Source organism: Esox lucius, chromosome 3 (assembly GCF_011004845.1).
Source record: "Esox lucius isolate fEsoLuc1 chromosome 3, fEsoLuc1.pri, whole genome shotgun sequence".
In the NCBI taxonomy this organism is placed as follows: Eukaryota; Metazoa; Chordata; class Actinopteri; order Esociformes; family Esocidae; genus Esox; species Esox lucius.
The window spans coordinates 19,992,603-20,013,642 of NC_047571.1; the positions used below are offsets into that span (position 1 = coordinate 19,992,603).

Here is a 21,040-nt window from a genome sequence, read left to right on the forward strand (position 1 = left end):
GCCGTACAGCATAACACGATATTCATAGTGGCCCGACGCCATTTGAACGTCTTCTTCCACCCGTCTCCTTCCTGGATACGCACAAGGTTGTGTGTCCTGGAAGTTGAGCTTGGTGAAGACGCGCGCCCCCTTCAGCTGCTCTATGGCAGATGGGACAAGCCAATGCACGGCCACAGTACACCGTCCTTCTTCTTTATGAAGAAGGATCTGTCTGAAGCAGGGGGGGTGGAGTGGCGGATGTGCCCCTGCTCCAGGGTATTTTTGACGTAGGTGTCCGTAGTTCGGTTTTCGGCCACAGAGAGTGCGTAGATCCTGTTCCTAGGGGGCGTGGTCTCTGTTAGGAGGTTGATGGTGCAATCCCCGGGGCGTTGGGGAGGGAGACACCTGGCTTGGCTGCTGGAGAAGGAGGCCTCAGGACCCTACACCATCGTGGCTCCGCACGTGATGATTGGACAACAGAGAGGGCTAGTAATGTGGCATAAACACAAGGCACCTACTGTGCCCAATTATACTTTGTGGGTACTCACCCTTTCCTGCTCCGTGTCTGGGCCAAGGAGCACCCCTTTCGGAAGTGCCCCTTCTCCCCACAGAACAGGCACAGCCCCTGAAGATTCCAGCGTTCTCTCTCCTCAACGGGGAGTCTGGTGATTCCCAGCTCCATGAGCTCAGGTTCCGGCTCCATCTGAGAGGTAAGGAGATGGGGACAGTGCGCCAGGCGGTGCCGGAAGCTGCCTGTCGATCGCAATAGCCCGGGCAATGAAGGCATCCTGTGAGATGGAACTGCTGACGCATGCCAGCTCCATTTGGACCTCTGTCCGCAAACCCATGCTGAAGGCAGTCCTCAGGGAAGTCTTCTTTTTATGGTAGATTTGGATAATGATATGCCTACCTCCTGGATACTGTTTTTCACTTGGCTGGATGTTGTGAAGGGGTTTTTCGTTACCATGGAATGGATCCTACGATCATCCACCACTGTTGTCTTCCATGGACGTCCAGGCCTTTTTGTGTTGCAGAGCTCACGAGTGCGTTCTTTTTTCTCAGAATATACCAAACTGTTTGGTCACTCCTAATGTTCCTGCTGTCACTCTGATGGATGTTTTTTTGCAGCCTAAGGATGGCCTGTTTCACTTGCATTGAGAGCTCCTTTGACTGAATGTTGTGGGTTCACAGCAACAGCTTCCAAATGCAAATGCCACACCTGGAATCAACTCCAGACCTTTTACCTGCTTAATTGATGAAGAAATAACAAAGGAATAGCCCACACCTGTCCATGAAACCGTTTATGAATCAATTGTCAAAAGTAATCAATTACTTTTGGTCAATTGAAAATGAGGATGCTACATATTAAAAAACTGTAATTCCAAAACTCTTCCTCCGATTTGGATGTGTATACCCTCAAATTAAAGCTGAGAGACTGCACTTTAAGCCCATATTCATTATTGTACTGTAACTTGAATATATATAGGTAAACAGCCAAAATAACAAAACAAAACTCAGTGTCCAATTATTTCTGGACCTAGTTGTCGGTTTCCATGTCACAATAATTTCAATGTGCAGGATGACGCTGTGTTGTTTGGTGCATTTGACAAATAAACCTTGAAACTCTGTGGAAACTCAATTTGCCTTCCATCAAATACAATGAAACACTGACTAAAGTATTCAAATCTATTACTATGTTCCTTACCTTTGGGATCTCAGATAAGGGCTGTAGCTAACATAGGGAAAGGTGGGTATGATTCACGGGGCCCATGTCATGGCAGGGCCCATTGTTCATACTAATGCCAATATCCTCTATAAGTGAGGGAACCCAGGCATCTATATTTTCAGGGGAATTCCTAGCCACGGCCCTGTATCAGAGGTTTAATTGTTGGCAGAAATGGCCCAGTTCCAGCATACAACTCATGTAATGTAATATTAGTTGAGTCTTTCTCAAATTTGTAAAAATTCCATAATTAATTATCCAGACTGAGGGAACCCTGAGATATATTTTAATCACATGGATTATGCAATTGGAACCATATTTTAATTCCATATGGTTGAGGAGCAACATATGGTTCTTCAGGTGAAACCAGTCTATCAAAAGTTGCTAGCTCACATATAAATTCTCAAACTAAACACATTCTCTAATCACAAAAAGTAGGTTTCAGTTTAAGCCTGAAATTACACCTTTTTTTCAAGCTAAAACAGTTTTTACTTCTTTTAAAGTTATATTTTCGAGACTCCATTTGTTTGTCATGAAAATATTTATATTATTTCAAAAACCATGAATAAATCCACTGTAAATACAGTTGGATTCTAACACTATTTCACCTAAAGCTAACTGCAATTTAGGCTGCTGGTGAAGTCGGGAATAAAAAATCTTACATCCCAAAATGCTTACCATGTCAGTTGTGTAGTCAGTTACTTAGAACTATTCATTTGTGTTACAAACAGCAAACTAAGTGCTATTACAACAAATGCTACTCTCCATGAGATGGAGACGGAATTAACTTATAGAACAAACTGAATATTGAACTAAAGTGTTTCAAAACCCTTTAATCAATGATTCAGTAAATTTGTTGTGATTCATAATACCCATCAGTACAGAATGCTAGTAATAATGTTTAAAAAAAACAGTCTTTGGGAATTAATACAAAATGAAAATGTTTATTTTATGTAAAGAAATCATCTTTTCACTGGTATAAAAGCCTGGTACAATATTTTCAAAATTACATTATAAATGATATACTCACATTATAACAAAAACATATCAGAGCCATCCAGCTAAAGCAAAAAGCAAATGGCAATATTATCAAAGGAACAGATTGCATATGATTTTCTTTTTATATAGGCAAAGAAAGTCTTAAAAGGATATTTCAGTTTTTACATGTTAAACCAACTTTTCCACTTACTTTTAGTGTTGTAAGATCACCCAGATTTGTTTTGGTCTTTTATACCTGAGCTTCTTCAGAAGAGTTAGTTACTTGCAAACAGGTGGTAGTGTATGAACTCACCAAAAATACATCACAATATGTTCCAAAACAGCACTACAAGAAATCTCATGTGTTGGTGGGCTACACATCCATATCAAAATACTATGCGGTTTCCACTACTTTATCAATAAGAGGTCTATACTGCTAAATAAATAAATAAATGAAATATCCTTTTAAGCCTTTACAAGGGATTAGGTAGAAGATCATTGTCAACAAAACTAACCATATATCAGTGTAGGCCAAAGGGGTAACATAATCTTTCATCTTTTCATAGATGAGTTAGATTAGGAACTGGGACCATATACTGTGTCTATGCAGCAAAAAAGACATCCAAACCATGGAGAAAACTGTCAGACAAAAGTCATGCCGATCTGCAATTTTAAATACACCCACTTGATTTTGTATCCTTGTGAGGACCTGTAACTCAAAAATATATTCCCTATCTCCTAACCCTAAAAATACCTTTTGGGAACAATTCTGTCAGGTTTTACTATTTGAGAACACCTGTTTTCTACCTGTACACAGACCTGGATAACACTCTCACAGCATAAATAAATATGGCATATACAGAGTATAGTATATGGTCCCAGAAAGCACAGTCATAACTACAACAGCATATTAGAAATTCATATGAGGAATTCTAACAGGTGTCCCTTATAAGTGCCCCAAATATAGGATAAGCTTTTCATCCCCAAATCATCAGCAGTGTCAACAGAAAACTACAGTTCTAATTTCAAAATATTGAAAGTAAGCCGTAATTCCAACACTGCACAAAATGTATACAGAAAATCCCTTTCAATTTAAATTTGTTTTATCTTTTTAAATATGTACGTAACAGAAAGCCTGTAATGTTATTTTGAGGTTAACAGGCGAAGTAATCTCTACAGAATGTATTCCCTGAACATGTTTACCGGCTTCCAGAAATGATGGTGTGTTCCACTGGCATGTGACAATATAAGTGTTTGCAAAGAAGATCAACAAGTGACACACATAAGCAGCATGTGAAGCAGCCACACGTTGAAAGCTAGCATGTTACAGAATAATCCTGTATTTGGTCAAAGCTGAAACATAATTTTTTAAATATGAATGGGACTTTGGTAGGTAAGGGGAAGATTGGGAACAAAGAAAGGTACACGGAAGTGCAAAAAATATGGTCAAAGGACATAGAAAGAAAGATAATTGGGCACAAGCTTCAATACAGTCAGTGGAGCTGCAGTGCATACACAGAGCAGTGAATGGTGCTCTGCAGAGTGGCTGTATATTCCAGTGCATGTCTTTGGTCTTTGGTGGAGAATTAGAATGGCTGCCATGTTGGTGCCAAGAGTTCTAAAACAATAGCTAGGTTTCCATTTAGTTGAAGATTTCCATGCAAGTATTCTAAAACCTGCATAAACCAGAGGTATCTTTCCACAGAAGGGTTTGTTGTGGATGAAAAGTAACATGGTATTACATAGCCACAATAAAAGGTAATTTTTCACTTAATTTGTTATACCAAACCAGTGAAACTTGCACGCGTTTTATAATATTTTAGCATTCAACGGCAAATGTGCCCACTCTAGTCTTGGCACATACTCACTAGCCAACATCTCCAACTATAATGTGGGTAGACTAATATTTCCTGGAAAGGAGCATCAAGCTCATTACTGTACACTTAAGCAACCCAGTGAAGTTAATCATACCTGTAGCCTAAAACATGACACACTGCCCTGAGTTAGTCGGATAACTATTCAACGTGGGTGACTTCCACGTTTTCTTTGATAGGATCATTGTATCAATTTTCATGCATAACAGAATTTCTGTCGCTGACAAAATTAATTTGACCAACGCAAAACAGATCCCACCATGTTAAAGGATGAAACTGTCAACATGTATACAAATGTTCACTGACACTTCCTGCTTTCATTTTCTTTTTTGACATATGACTTTACTTGCATAAAAAACTCTGGATGGAAAGGTAATCATTGACATCATAATTAAAATGCCTATTAGAACATTGTGGACTGTTTGGTGCCAACATGGAGGACAGTTTGGTAGGTTTTCTCTATTATTCCTCTCGTTCTTGAGGGAATGTAATAGACAATGCCCATCAGGGTTTGTCACAACTGTAAAATACATATAATTTACATCATAACCGTCTGTTATCATTCTCTAAGGTCTCCCTTTTCAGTCACAGTCCTCTGCAGCTGTCTGGACTACTAGGTGATATCACTGACCAGATCTCGTCCTCGTTGTGTCCTATTTCCCAGTCGGTCCTAAGTCTGGATCATCTTCTGTCTGAACCTCTAACTCCTGCTGCTTGAGCGAATAGGTAAAGGGCTGCAGCTGCAGAGTCACCACTTGGCTGTTGTCCTGTCCTCCGCTAGCAGCCTGTCTCTCACACAAACTCCCCAGCAGCTGAGCCGTTCTGAAGACCGAACCGTGCTGACCGGGCTGCAGGGACTGCACGTTCTGCAGGGTCCGCAGCATCTCAGCCGAGACTATAGGAAGATGCTGCTGTTGGATCAGACTGCCTCCTGGTGGTCGGAGAACTGTCCTGCGCTGAGCTGGGGAAGACGCTGGGGTTCGAGATTTGGGTTTTGGGTTGTGTCTCTGGTGCTGGGCTGCTGCCGGACTAGTGCTGGTTTGTCTGGGCCGCTGGTAGCTTGGCCTAGAAGCAGGAGGGGTGGGGAAAGAATGGTTGTAGGATTCTAAATCGTCCAGGGATTCGTCACTGGAAGGTGGGCTGTCCTCTGGATCATCTGGTACAGCGTCATCAACATCATCATCATCTTCCTCGTGATTGTCTTGGTCCTCCTGGTCTTCATCATCGCTGATGAAGACCATGTCCTTTGGCAGGGAGGCGAACTGGTAGACCAGTCTCTGGCCCTCGACCTTGTTCAGGATCCCACGCTGGTAGTAATACCTGTCAGTTACAGAGAGAGGTCAGCTTTGTCAAAGGAACATGTGGGTCCATAGCAAGGAACAAAGATTGTGTCATTATTAGTATTATAATGTCAGTGTACCTTAGTGCTCTGCCCATGGTCTCATAGTTCATGTCTGGTTTGTTTTTGTGTTTTCCCCAGAGTCGAGCCACAGCCTTAGAGTTGACCAGCTTAAAGATCCCTGCATGCCGATTGGTCCATTTGATGTAGCGGGGGCAGGCCTGTCGGTCCTGGAGAAGCTCAATCAGAAACTGCCACAGATACATTGTGTTACCTGAAACATGTGGAGGAGAGGTGAGTTTGAATATTCTAGTATGTGTATCACACCAAGTGACAATGACCTTTAGTGAACTCCAGGCACTGATGCTAATGTCCTAATGAGAATAGAGGCAATACATCCAAATAGCTTGTTGGAATGGACGTGATGTGTCATTATAATTTGAAAAGATTTAACCAACTGCTGCAATTCTCTGATCCTTGGAGAATTGATACTCTCAAAGTATCCTCATCACTCTGCATCCTCAGTCTGTGTGGGGGCAGAATACTCTTCCAGGAAGGTTTATCACAGCTTTAGTTGATTTGAACTATTTAACTATTGAACGAGTTATCAATATGTTTTTTTCCCCGATTTCTAGCTTTTTTTTTTTGCCACTGCCTAATTAATGAAGATCTGATTTGATTTAGATTTTTCAATTAATCTGTGTTCTCTGATCCTCCCCATACCATGTTCATTATTGATGGCTAAGGGAAATTTGCATGTGTCAACTCATATTTATACCGCAGGAAGTCGTGGATGACCACAGATGATTTAATCACTCAAATAACATTGTAATATACAAACATGGGAAAGTACAAACGTTTTTGGAGAAGCACATTTATTGGAGAATGTTTTGGAGAAGCACATTTATTGGAGAATGTTTTGGAGAAGCACATTTATTGGAGAATGTTTTGGAGAAGCGCATTTATTGGAGAATGTTTTGGAGAAGCGCATTTATTTCTTGATTAGGAATTTAAGCGTTTGAATGGATTGCGATCGTCAGGTCCCTCTAAAGATGTTCAAGTCTGGGGTTTGGCTGTGCCAATCAAGGAGATTGACAGACCCCAATGGCTGTGTACTTTGCTTCGTTGTTGTGCTGAAAGATGAATCTTTGCTCAACGGCCAGATCAAGAAGAGTCTGGGTGGTTCTAAACTTCTATTTCACAATGATGGAGCCCACTGTGCTCCAGGGAAATGTCAATGCTTTAGCCATTGTTCTGTAACATTCCCCAGGTCAATGCCTTAGTTCCATGGCTCAGTTGTTGCTCTGACATGCACTGTGAAGTGTGGGACCTTTTACAAACACCTGTTCCTTTTGTAAATTTGCAATCAATTGAATCTGACAGAGGTAGACTTCATGAATGATCGAAGGACACAGGATGCATCTGAGGTCAATTTGGAGTATCTTGATAAAGGTTCTAAATACTTTTGTTGTTTCACTTTTTCATATTCAACAAATGATCACAGGTGTCTACGTGTATTTATATTTATATATTCATATATATGTTCACATTCACACACTTGCAAGTATGTACATATACCTTTGCTGTATTTGCCCCTCTTGAATGTGATGTCTGGCGTAGGGGATTCGGGCCTTTTGGATTTTTTACCTAAAACGAACATAGAAGTAGGAGTATTTGTTATTTCACTGTGAAAAGCAGTACTCAAATTCCTTTGTGAGAAAGCATAATGTATATAATTTTGTCAAAATGCATGAGCAGGCATTTAAGCTAAGGTTGTGGTTATGATTATATTTTATAAGCGTGGCCATATAATGAGATCAGTAAAAAGACACACTGACCTCTCTTCTTCTTAGGTTTCTCAGAAACAGTCTCCCTCTGCATTGAAACCCACTGGGGCTGGCCCAAACTTCCCACAATGCCCTCCGCTGCCACCGTCAATTGGTGGGTAACAGGTGAAGAAATTACATCGCTTAGAGAAGGAACATACAGCTGGGCTAGAGAGAACAGGAGAAACACGTAAATCGAAAAGGACACAATCAGATCACAGATGAAATAATGACAGTTCTATTCCAAATCAGTACAGCAATACACTCGCTTCCCCTTGGTCCGTCCATAGAAACTTGGTAACAAAAGACAACAAGCTCAAAGCCCTTTGAGATTTTGAGACGTTTGCATTACAGACTGAGTCAGTCCATGTTACTCATTCAGTGGAGATGATGTGTCTGCGTCTTACTGTAATGTTGTTGGTCCAAAGAGAAGGAGTCAGGGGAGTCCATGTTTAGAAGATTCCCCGCTGCCACCAATGTCTCCATGGTTTCCTCTTCTCCACTCTCACCTCCCTCCACTGAGGAGACATCGGGAGGGTTTAATGGAGAGTTATTGAGAGATAAGGGAAAGGGGACGGCTACAAAAGTAAACACTTAAAACGACTAACTAGACTGCACCTATATTGTTTACTATTAAACCTGCTGCCTTTCTTTCACAAAAAAAGCATAGCGAACTGTATAATTACTAAATAACAGTTCAAAACGATTGACTAATGAAAAATTAATTAGTTACTCGTGTAGCTAGCTAGCAGTTCTTAAAATTGCTAGCTCAAAGATTGTTCAATAGCTTGTAGTTACAAAAGTAGACGAGTGAATTTATAAAACAAATTGGCCACAAACTTACTTGCATAAATTAAGATTATCGTCACTAAATAAGAACTTTAAATACGATTTTTTTTTTTTTACTTCTTACAGCCACATGATCATAACTGTCAAAGCAGCAGCGGACACAAGAAGACGTGTTTTGTTTCACTTCCTGTATTTAAGAACTTTTCTGATTGGCCCAAAAATTAAAGTTACCACCCTAGTCAGCTCTCTCCTAAAAAGAGTGCTGGCTAAGCTCTCTCCAAGTCCCCTCTTCAAAAGTGGTAATCGATGAGAGCTGTATTTATTTATGCTAAATTCTCAGTTATTTACAGTACTGAAAGTTTTATTTTTTTCGGCTTTGTTTTTAAATTATTTTAGTGATGTGTTATGTAACTGGAACTGAAATGTCTTTGCTTGTCAACAAACACGTGAAATAATACAATTTGACGCAATAAAAAGACTGTTGACCAATTAGCACTCCAATATTACTTAATCTGACTTAATTCTTTAACGTGTGCATTCTTTATTACATAGTGGTTAACATCTATTTATATCAGACTAATACTTACACTAATGCATGTATCATAGAGACACATTGGTATGTAAGCTAGCAGCACTTTTCACTAATGCAATTCGATTTTACAATGAAAACCTTTCTCATCCCCATCCTTCTAGTCTCCTTCATTAGAGCACAGGTGTGTGTGTTTAGGGTTAGGGGATAGGGAACATTGTTTTCTGGTTCCCACAAGGATAGAAAACAAAAATGTGTGTGTGTCTAACAATTTATTATGAAAATCAATAGGTTTAATAATATATGTTGGGACCAAGACCCTACAAAGATACCAAAGCTTTAAAAATTGTACAGCAAAATTAGATTTCTTGGCCAGCAAAATGTGATTTCCAGTTTGGGGGCTAGGTTTAAGGTAAAACTTAATGGGGCATAGTGTTAGACTCTGTGTTACTTTTAGGTTTAGGCATTACCAGTTAGGCATTCAGGCTAGGTTAAGTTTAGGCATGAAGTAAGGTTATTGGGGTTTAGGAAAGCATTAAGTTAGGTTTAGGTTTTGGGCTAGGTGATTGGGAACATGGATATCTGGGTTAGGATTAGGTCCCCAAAAAGATAGAAAACAAACATGTCTGCCTGCCCCCCCCCCCTTTTTTTTTTACCTGTTGTTAGCAATTGGTCATCTGTGTGTGTCTGCTCACAGGCCAAGCCTGAGTATGAGAGTAAGTGGGAGTGTGGGACCTGCTCCACAATCACTGCAGGGTAGGCCAAGTGCTCATCCGGCTGTAATGCACAGGGACAAAATATCTGTTATTCACTTCTATTCCAATCTATTCCATTACTTTTCCAATATCTTCCAAGTGCTTGGTATTGTAAATCAATTGGAACAGCAAACATGGGGCTTGAACAAGCAACTGTTTTACTTGAAAGGCAAGTGCACTAACATTGTGCAGTAACACTCAAGGTTCTGATCTCGTGACAGAGGCACTGTCATACACACTACTGTGATCCACTAGACATATGAGTTACATTTAAAGAAGTACAAGTGGGAGTAATATTTCAATAACTACAGGGCTTTTGGAAAGTATTCTGACACTTTCACTTTCTGCATATTTTGTTGTTTTGTACACTTAATTTATAATTTACTAGTTATATTTTTTAGCCATAACTCTAAACACAATTTCCCATAATGGCAAAGCAAAAACCACTTTTTAGAAATTGTGTAAATAAGCACTCAGACCTCCAAATTGAGCTCAAATGCGTCATTTGTCCTTTGATCATCCTTGCGGTGTCTCCAGAACATTACAGCAACTATCACTAACTGGACATGATTTAGAAAGTCACTTGTCTGTCTATATAAGGTTGCATATTTCATAGTGCATGTCAGAGCAAGAACCAAGCCATGAAGTCCAAGGAACTCTCAGTAGACCATGTGTGAGAATTGTGTTGAGGCACCAATGTGGGGAAGGTTAAACAAAAATAGCATCAGCATTTAAAGTTTTCAGGAGCACAGTGGACTCCATCATAATGAAAAGTTTGGAGCCAACAACACTCTTTACTAGAGCTGGCTGCCCAGACAAATGAATTAACCGGACAAGAAGGGCCTTAGTTAGAGAGGGGTCGAAGAACCCAGTGGCAACTCAATAAAAGCATCAGAGTTTCTCTGAAGAGATGGGAGAACCTGCCAGAAGAACAACCATTTCTGCAGCACTCCATCATTCATGCCTTTATGGTAGAGTAGCTAGCTAATTTGAAGTGTTGCCTTCATTAGCAAAAAGATACTCTGGTCTGAATGCCAAGTAATATGTTAGGCAAAACAAGGTACAACTCATCACCTTGCTAATACCGACCCCATGATGAAGCATGATGGTGAGAGCATCATGGTCTGGGGATGCTTCTCAGCGGTATGGACTGGGAGACCAGTCAGGATTTAGGGAAGGATGAACTAAACAAAATACACATAGGTTCTTGAAGAAAACCTGATCCAGAGCACACACATTCCACATTCTCCTTTCAGACCAATGGTTAGAAGCACACAGCCAAAACAACTGAATGATTTTGCGACTATGAATGTCCTTAAGTGACCCAGCCAAAGCATGGAATTAAACCTTAATGCAGATCTGAAGAATGCAGTTCACCAATTCTCCCAATCCAATCTGACAGATCTACAAGGAAGAATGAGAGAAAGGGCACAAATCCAGGTGTGCAAAGCCTACCCAAGAATACTCAAAGCTGTGATCGCTGCCAAAGGCACTTCTACAAAGTACTGGATAAAAGGTCTAAATACTTGTTTACATGAGATATTTATATTTTCATTTTTTATAAATTGGCTAAAAATGTTTAATATTGAATCTGACTGTCATAAGTTTCCATGACTTTTATAAAATAAATGTTGATAATTTTCTTGACATTTCGGGTGTTTTATTTAACTTTTTTACACCTGTGGTGTTCCAGGTCAAAAATGACCCGCACAAGAAATGAATGGGGGGGTCTACAATCAATGTTTACAAATTGTTTCAGAGACATGCCCATTCATCAAATGTATACACTTCCTCTCCTAGACCCCCAAATGCATGTGTGTTTGAGGACACATACATGCACACACACACGTCACTCCATGGCAACCCCCACAGGAAAATTTCCCCAATAGAATCTTTCCACCACGGGAACCACGCATGTTGTTATTCTCACAAACAATTGCAACATTGTTTCAGTAATATACAGAACTTTTCTCACAGCTCTGGTATATAAAGCTTTTTTGAGACCTTGCTCACAAATTATTCTGTGGCAGCACAATGACCAAACAATAGACTGTATGTGAGGCTCTTTATCATATCTTTGATCATGACACTTGTGAGGAGGAGAGAGGCCAGGAAACTGACAGTGAAGATGCACTAAAGGAGGCAATGTCAGAAGTTGAAGATTGCACAGAATATAATCCAGACCAAGAGACAAACGATGTGGAGCAATCCAGTGACGAGGAATCCCTGCTGAGGTTGTTGTTACATTCCTGTCAAAGAATGGGAATTTGTACTGTTCTTCATCCCCACCTGAGAGAAGAGGTCGCCTGTCAGCTGAAAATGGTATCAGAATGGCCACAGGGCCAACGAGATACATCATATCCTGGGCTGATGACATAAAATCCTGCTTCGAACTGGTCCTGACAGAGTCAATCAAAACTGTAGTGATTAACATGACCAACTTGGAAGGGAGGTGTGCTTACGAAGACAAATGAAAGGAGGTAGACCGGACAGACGTCCAAGCATACGTGGGTCCCTTGATTTTGTCTGGCGTGTACAGAAACAAATCTACCATCAGTTTATGGGATGCAGAGTACCCGCAAAACACCAGTCTCAACGTCAACAGTGAAGAGACAACTCCACTTCTCTTTCTATTCTGGTTAAAGCCAGTTTCCATTGTTCTGTGAAGGGAGTATACAGCGCTGTACGAGATCTTCAGTTTCTTGGCAGTTTCTCACATGGAACAGCCTTGATTTCTCAGAATAAGAATAGAATAATGAGTTTCAGAAAAAAGTTCTTTGTTTCTGGACATTTTGAGCCTGTAATTGAACCCACAATTGCTGATGCTCTAGTCTAGATACTCAACTAGTCTAAAAAAGGCCGGTTTTATTGCTTCTTTGATCAGCAGAAGAGTTTTCAGCTGTGCTAACATAATTGCAAAAGGGTTTTCTAATGACCACATAGCCTTTTAAACTTGGATTTGCATACACAATGTGCCATTGGAACACAGGACTGATTTTGGCTGGAAATGGGCCCCTGTACGACTAATCATCAGTTTCTACAACAGTTATTTACAACATTAACAAGGTCTACACTGTATTTCTGATCAATTTGATGTTAGTTTAATGGACAAAATATGCTTTTTCTTGAAAACAGGGACATTTCTAATTGACCCCAAACTTTCAACAGCAGTATATGGATTATTATGGATTAATAATCAGATATCATGGAGCGGCCATTTTGGACCGGGAACACAGAATTAACATGAAACGAACACAACAGGGGGGTTAAGTCTACAACAGAACAAAATGTGTTGAAAGTGAACAGTTCTCAATACTTTCCCAAGGCCCAACTGTGTCTCTAGTCTATCTCTGCTCTCTGCCTTCTGTAGAGATCATCTGCACTTTGATATTTCATTGTGGTTAGGCATTATTATGTGATTTCAGAGGAGGATTTGGCTCCTCAACTGTCGGAAAACACACAATACACACACACACACAGGGTGTTCCTACCTGTGGTCCATTGTTTACACGGTCACTGGCAAACTCAAAGATGAGTTCTGTCTGCTGCAGCATGGCAGACATTCCAGAAGAATCTAATAGCAGTTTTACGATGTCATGATCCCAAAAGCTCCACAACACACGTTTTAGGTTTTATGTTCCAGAGCACCGTATCTAAGTTCTAGGTATCAAATCACAGGTTTATTGTGTTTCAAGAGATCCAGGGCCACGAAAGTTGCATGAATTTCTTCCAACGTTGCTCTCACAGGTCCTCTTGAGGATTAGTTCCTTTTACTGCATGGCTGAATTACAGCACAGTAACTACCAGCTAAATGAAAGTAATTTCAGATAAATAGCTGGGTGGATAACTAGTTCCTCCCTCCAGCGGAGGTATGTTAAAATCCTGCAGAGTTCCTCTGTAGACTGTCTGTGAATGAGATGCTGAACAGGGGCAGAGCCTTGTGTTCTTGTTCACGGTTCCTACTCTCAATGAGGAAGTGTAGGCCACCAACGGTCCTGTGGTCTCAACCTGAGAAAAGGGAAATGAGAGAGACACAGAGATGAGGCAGGGGTGGGGAGAGAGAAAGAGAGAACAAGACTTAACATTCATTAGACCAGTATCTTCGGGGCATAACTATTTGCAACCAACATGGTTTACACTCTTTCTGATCGAACACACCTTGTGCAAAGGGCAGACAATAAACAGAATCACGTGACCCCAGGCTCTCTAAACACTGCTGAGAATAGCAGTCTGTCCTAGGAAGAACTAGGGCAAAAATACTATATTCTGTCAAGCCGAGCCAAGGCCTCTTATAACAAGCAACTATTTATATTCTTATTTCTCTTATCACACACTTTATTCAGCTACACAAACCTCTCTTTTTTTCTTCCTTTATCTTACTCGCTACTTTCCTATCTGCTTTACTGAAGAGTCCAAACCATCAACAGGAAAGGAGCTTCCGGACTGCGTCATGAGTGAACGTGTGTGTGTGTTACGGAGAGATAGAGAGTTTATGAGTATTCTGTATGTGTGTGAGGGAGGTGGGGGTGGCAAAAAGAAGCAGCTGTGTGTGCTCATTCTCAGGTCACACAGTGGACATCTGCATTAGGGCGTGTGTCTGTGTGTGTGTGTGTGTGTGTGTGTGTGTGTGTGTGGGTGGGTGGGTGTACGGGAAGAGTAGGGAAACTCCTCATTTGAAGTTTTGGTGCTTTTCGTCTGGTCTGGCATGCCAGGAATGTGTTTGGAATAGTTCACATGCGAGATAAGCACAGAGCTAACAAAGACACACAGAGACACACAGAGAAACGTTTCTACAGAAATAAAGGGTGCTAGAATCACTAAAGGTGCTGGGTAATGATTAACTCCAGTTAACTATTTAATCTTTATTTGGATTTCTTCCACATCTTCAGATCCGGACACAAATCTACCTATAGCTGAGTTCTTAAAATGGAATCATATGAGTGGCATCAATAACAACAAACTATAGATCAGCAAGCCTATATCATCTACTTACATCATTAGATTTGCTATTGTTTATTTGCTAATAGAAACGTAAAAAATTATAAAACTAACCAGTCCTGTTCTCTTCCAACACTTGTTACCACCAGAATATCCTGTTTTTGCTTGTTGAACCATGTGATGATCTTCCTCTAGGTTGCAACAGGTGACATGCACCATGAGCACAGTTTGTTATGCTACACACCTATGTTCACCCGAGCTCCTCCCATTGTACTTCACTCTTAAGGGAGAGAGAGAGGAGACTTCCCTTGAGCGCTCAATGGTCATTAGTTAAATGCAAATGTTTACATTGGAGATCAGTGGGATTGTCAACAAAAACATGTACGTACAATTAGCATACATCGACACTTGTCAAGGCACCGGCCACGATGTGAAAGGAGTTAAACACAGGAAACAAACACATCAATGGGCTAAGAAAAGAAGAGGCACATGCTCAGCTTGGTATCAACCCCTTCCCCCAGCCTGCCCGATGTGGGTTTCCTGTTCTAAGCTGGCAGCCCGTGTGTCTGTGCGCCTCCGCGTCTGTGCGCATGCTTGTGCGAGCGGTGCACGTGGGTATGTGACGCTGAGAGAACGAGATGCAACTGGGGCTGTTATCACACAGGAAGCACAACCCCTTTCTGTAGGCTCCACTTCCTCTTGAGAGAGGCAGAGGGCAGATCAGGCCCATTATGACGCTGGAACCACTGTCACCACGGAGACCAATGTTCCGTTGTATGTCTGGCGGGCTGCCATCATGTATTATGTCGGTTTCTGGTGTTGCCCTACTGGTGATGCCTTTCCATGTTGTCTGTGTCCACGATATGACTCGTTCGTGTTTCCTCCTCTACACTGGGACGATAAGAGGAGGTTTGGAAGACTCTTCTGTACATGACAGAGACCACCCAGGGGATCATTTATCACACATGTGCATCTGTGGCTTCAGTCATGTCGGATCCAGTGAAGTGGCAGCCAGGCCCTTAGGGACAGAGATGAGCTACATAACAGACTTGGTGCTGTTCATGTCTGTGTGTGTGTGTAAAGAGCCTGGTAAACTAGGCCAGGCTGATAGGACAACAGACAGGGGAATTGATAAGCTTTCTTTGTTGCCTGGAGTGACCGAGGTTGGCCAGTTTCAGAATTCACGGAGCCACTCTTAGTAACCCTGTGTTTTGGTGAGCTTCAAACCCCCTTAACCCCTTTCCTTCGTCTGTGTGTGTGTGTGTGTGTTTGTGTACATGTATTATCATACCTGTCAGAACCAGAATTCCTCACAATAATAGGAACCTTTTGAAAATCTGGTGATATGAGGACATATTGCCTGTCCCATCAGATGTAAAAAAAGGCTTTTCTGGTTTGGGTTACTGTCAATTTTTAGGGCTAGGGTTTTCTGATTAGGGTTCCTGTCTGTGGTTGGGGTTTTGGTTTGGTAAGGAGTTAGGGAACTTTTTTTGAGAAAGCATTTTGGCCCCCCCCCAAAAAACTTCAAAAGTAAAAAATAAGGTGTATATGCATGCATGTGTGTTCACCCAATCCATCTGTGCCTGTCATCTAGAAAGACACTCCTTTATGTTGTGTTAATATTCAAACCCCGATAAACTGAAATGGACACAGATCGAACACTATGAACACAGAACTCCAAGACTCAACACAGATCCAACATTATAAAATCTCTATGACAGTACTATAAAATAGAATAACATAATAACGCAAAGATACAACAAAGAACACTATACTCTACAAACAATACAGATAGAACGTGACAAGAACTCTTAATGAACAATATATATAGAACCAGGTTTTCTCACATGTAGGCCAGAATCACAAAACCAGTTCTAATGTTTCTGCCATGTTCCACTGTAGAACACAAAACTCATTCCGTTCAGCCTAGAACTCCTAAACACACCCAGCTTCTCTAAGGACCATATTAGCACTATCCTTGTTTAGTCAACCATCAACAATCATGTTTAGGGGTCTTCGGTATAGTCTGACATAGTTACAGTGAGCTTACCTTCTATTGGGTGGCTGCTATGATGTGTCTGTCAAGCAGATGGCTGGTACAGTACGACCAAAGCTGAGAACAGGAAACCGTTTTCTTTTCCTCTTGTGACACAAACAAACTCTTTTAGAGTCTGCCCTTTGGCACAGATCTAGGATCAGCTGATCCTTCAAAAATCCCTAACAAAAAACACCAAGAAGAAAATACAAAACTGCCCTGAGATCAGTGTCCTAGGAGTGACTTCATCCTGTTCCACAAACAACTGCTCTGCACCCTCTTTCTCCTAAGGGCCCCTCCCACCATGAATTCTGATTGGTCACCTGTCCTGTAGCAGAGGTTACCCCTGGTAACTATTGTCAGCAAGGAGCAAAGGTAAATACGGGTATATTTGCAATGCAAACCCCAGAGGGTTGACCACGCACGCACACACACACACACACACGCACACGCGCGCACACACACACACAGAGACATACTATTCAGGGGAAGGTACTGTATGTTAAATAAATGCTGTTTCTCATTAACATAGTCACTAGCACCTCCTAGTGGCCAGTGTTTACAGGACATGTTTATTTCCAGGAGTAGTGCTTTAGGCCCTTTGCTAATACAATCAGATTTAATTTAATATGAGCCGGTCCTTCCTTCCTCCCGTCTTTAAATTAATCACCGATCACTGACTGGAACTGAACTGAAATGTACATTGACTGAGTTTGCACTGATCCAATGTGCCATTATGTCAGGCTTCAAGCAGGTCCCTAATCAATCTAAATGGAATGCTACCACGTGCTTACACATCTTCTCCCTCTAGTTTGTATAAGGCATTCTTCTCTTCTGAGTCAAATGAACGGTGTGTGTGTGTGTGTGTGTGTGGGTGCGTGTGCGTGTGTGTGTGAGAGAGATAATCCATGGGTATTGAAGCACAGTGCCACCTTGTCTTGAATGAAAAAAATCTAGTACCAGTTGGCATAAACCTCTTTGATTTAAATGTAACTCCAGGATAAGTAAAAAGGAGAATACAAAGTGTGTGTTTGCCGTCATCAATAAAGGCAACTTTCTGCTTGCGTCAGCCTTTCTTTCCCCTCATCTTTCTGCCTCCCCTCTGGCCCTATCTGCTGAGGTTAAACTTGTGTCCAATCATGTGTTAGTTTGTCCTAAAAAAAAAATACACACATAAAAGCATTCCTCTGTTATTATTATACTCAGATTAAATGATAGTGGGTGTACCTATGTGTGTGAGTGTATGTGTGTGTGTGTGTGTGTGTGTGTGTGTGAAACGTCCTCAAGAAACAGGTGTACAAACGTTGTCAAGTCTTTTTTCTTTGACTTAGGAAACAAATGTGTATGTGTATATATATACATACAGTCAACTCAAGAACTATAGGTACCCTCCATGAAACTGAACAAATGTGAACGCAAAAATGTAACAATACAAACAATAGGTTATATTTTGGCCTTAAACACAAGAGGAGTTGGATACGTCCAATAATGTCTCAAACACAAAACCTTTAAATCAGTAGTATGGTCTTTTTCTGGAAAACACCACTCCTCCATGCTGCACATTTCAAAATCCTTGATAGTCAAGGTTTGCTCTAGTGTGCTGCCCCTTTCAATTCAGACCACAGGTATTTAATTGGATTCAAGCCTGAAAGACTGAGGTTATTGATGGCCATTGGAAAACTGATTTTGTGGTCCCACAACCATTTCTATGTTGATTCTGATGATTTCGATCTCCAGGCAACCAGGTTTTGGGATAAAATATCCTGATACCTAGTGATTCATTAAGCTATGGCACAAACTTGTTCTTTCTTTTGTTTTAATTCACTCTGTACCATTTCTGTTAGTCAAAAAGTGCTCTTCTGTTCCCATAAAGACCAACATTTTACATTTCACCATCTTCCTCACCATCTTCCTCACCATCTTCCTCACCATCTCCCTCACCATCTCCCTCACCATCTTCCTCACCATCTTCCTCCCCATCTCCCTCACCATCTTCCTCACCATCTTCCTGACCATCTTTCTCACCATCTCCCTCACCATCTTCCTCACCATCTTCCTCACCATCTTTCTCACCATCTCCCTCAACATCTTCCTCACCATCTTCCTCACCATCTTCCTCACCATCTCCCTCACCATTTTCCCTCCCCATCTCCCTCACCATCTCCAAATAATAAAATTACTGAATACATTTTTTTTTTGTGTATGAGAAGTTACTGTGCTAAACCCAATGCATGACCCATTGTGTTATTTTTGGTTTTCACTTTAGCAAAATGTAATGAAATGCACCAATATTTCACCTACAGATCACCTGACTCAAGACTCAATGTTAACAGAGTTATTTGCATAACACTCACTTATCAGCAAATTGCTGATCATATGTACTCACTGATGATAAAATGATGTACATGCCGATAACATGTTTTTGAAAATAATTAATAAATAATTAAGTAATTGTATTATTCTCAAAAAAGGTAAGAGAAGGAGAAAAGAGAATTTTCCCTATCAAAACCAAACTGACCTAGCCCCCCTGTTGGCATGAGCACTCAGCTAGACCCCCCCCCACACCAAGATATTTGTAGAATTTGGCAAGGTCTACTTCCCTGGATGAACCCTATATATTCACATAATGTGTACCCAGCAAGTTGTCCTTAATGTCCAGTAGTAAGTTACAAAGTCTTGAATGTACTTGTCTGTTTCCCATCACTATGTATTTTTCATGCATAGGTGAGGCGCGCATGAAGTGCTTACACACACAGACTGACACACACATTCTGGTCCAACATACCTTTGTTTGGCATTAGGAGTGAGGATCTTGGCATTGGGTAATTTCAACATTTTTGCCTTGAAGTGATTTCATGATGGAGCCAAGAGAGTGTTTTCTCTGTTCCGTTAAAACACACACACACACACTGCCGACCTATTTTCTTTGTTCTGTCTAAATGTTAATATAACCTCGGCCAGATGGACGGACTCTTCCCTTCACACTAGTAGAGTGTATGTGTGCATACATGTTTCCAGAACTTACTGCAGAGGAATACCAATCAGACTTTTCTTAAGAGAAAAAACCTTAAGTGTTACACAGAAAAAACAGCTTCAAGGCTGGATTGTGACATGGACTTAATCATCTGACAGTGAGACAATACAGTGTGGATGGTGTGTAATGAAAAACACAAGGGCTGAGATGGGCTTGTCTGATAACTGGTGACGTTTGGTTGAAACTCTTCTGGGAGCTGCAGAGTCAGTCATAACATGGAACGGCTCATCTAACAAAGACATGTATGTGTGGTGCCACCAATTATCCAATTCAACTTACAATGTGACCATACACACACACAGAAACACTGCAAGTCTGTTCAACTACTAATGCCGCCACCAGTGCAAGGTTTTGGACTGGGCGCTGATCTGATAAAGAGCTGTGATAACACAGTTTTCCATCAGAACATCACATCAGAACTCATCACTGGCACCATTGTTAAGAATTACAGTGGAGAGGAACGGAGGGCAAGAGGGAGGCAGTGGTGGAGGGGTGGGACAGTGGGCGTCTTTCACGGGTGATGTGAAATGTGTGACACTGCATGAGCCCGAAGGGACATTCCCAGGTCAAAGCAACACTCCACTTCATATGACTGGTGCCTCTGGTCACACTCAGCGCTGACCGAGGGCAGAGAAACAGATCTGGAGAATGCAAAGATTTCACGAAGAGTTTGGGGTGGTAAAATCCAAGTTTACGGTTCTGCTGTTTTATTGAATTTCAGAGATATATTTTGAGGCCATGCTAATGCTTTATTTGAGATTGAGGTGAAAGATGGAGGGCAGAGTTTCATTAGTGGACCAGCTTCTTGTGCACCTGAGACAGCCGCTTAGAACAGTGGATCTTAAAACAGCTATCACAAAGTAGGCTTTAGCTTTGTCCTTAGCCAGCACAAAAGCAAAGTAAGTAACGAGCGTCTTTAAAATAAAATAACCATATTTGGTTTGATGTCACTTATCTGTGATTTGGCCATTAAACACTGAGTTTTTCCCTAAGTGACTATAGTGAAGCATATTTTACTCCAGGAGAGTGCCCTGCTAAGAGCTGATTCAGTCTATCTGCATGTTTTGGTTTAAAAGTGATGTCGTATCATGAGTCCCTTATAATGATGGGAGGATATCTATCAAGTCTAAATCCTGTGTTAAAAAACCAAACATTTACACAGATGTATTTCTCTTGTTTTATTTATTTAAGAAAAGGTGTGGAAACAGAAAGGCACATAAATCACAACCACGGGGCATCAG

General features: G+C 41.1%; 1 protein-coding gene across 5 annotated transcripts; it reads right to left on the minus strand.

The window, feature by feature from the left end:
• Nucleotides 1–2,626: 2,626 nt before the first annotated feature.
• On the minus strand, nt 2,627–17,010 carry LOC105022340 (ETS-related transcription factor Elf-1). 5 transcript variants are annotated; one of them, XM_010890627.4, is made up of 9 exons: nt 16,781–17,010; nt 14,845–15,010; nt 13,284–13,800; nt 9,694–9,814; nt 8,127–8,237; nt 7,732–7,887; nt 7,472–7,540; nt 5,975–6,167; nt 2,627–5,874 (listed from the first exon to the last, which is right to left on the minus strand). In XM_010890627.4, the coding sequence occupies exons 3-9, from the start codon at nt 13,353–13,355 to the stop codon at nt 5,208–5,210; spliced, it is 1,389 nt and encodes a 462-aa protein (XP_010888929.1). In that variant the 5' UTR covers nt 13,356–13,800; nt 14,845–15,010; nt 16,781–17,010; the 3' UTR covers nt 2,627–5,207. The 5 variants fall into 5 exon arrangements, with proteins under 5 accessions (XP_010888929.1, XP_010888938.1, XP_010888948.1 ...); XM_010890636.4 differs by lacking the exon at nt 14,845–15,010; XM_010890646.5 differs by lacking the exons at nt 14,845–15,010; nt 16,781–17,010 and adding an exon at nt 14,146–14,251.
• Nucleotides 17,011–21,040: the final 4,030 nt, after the last annotated feature.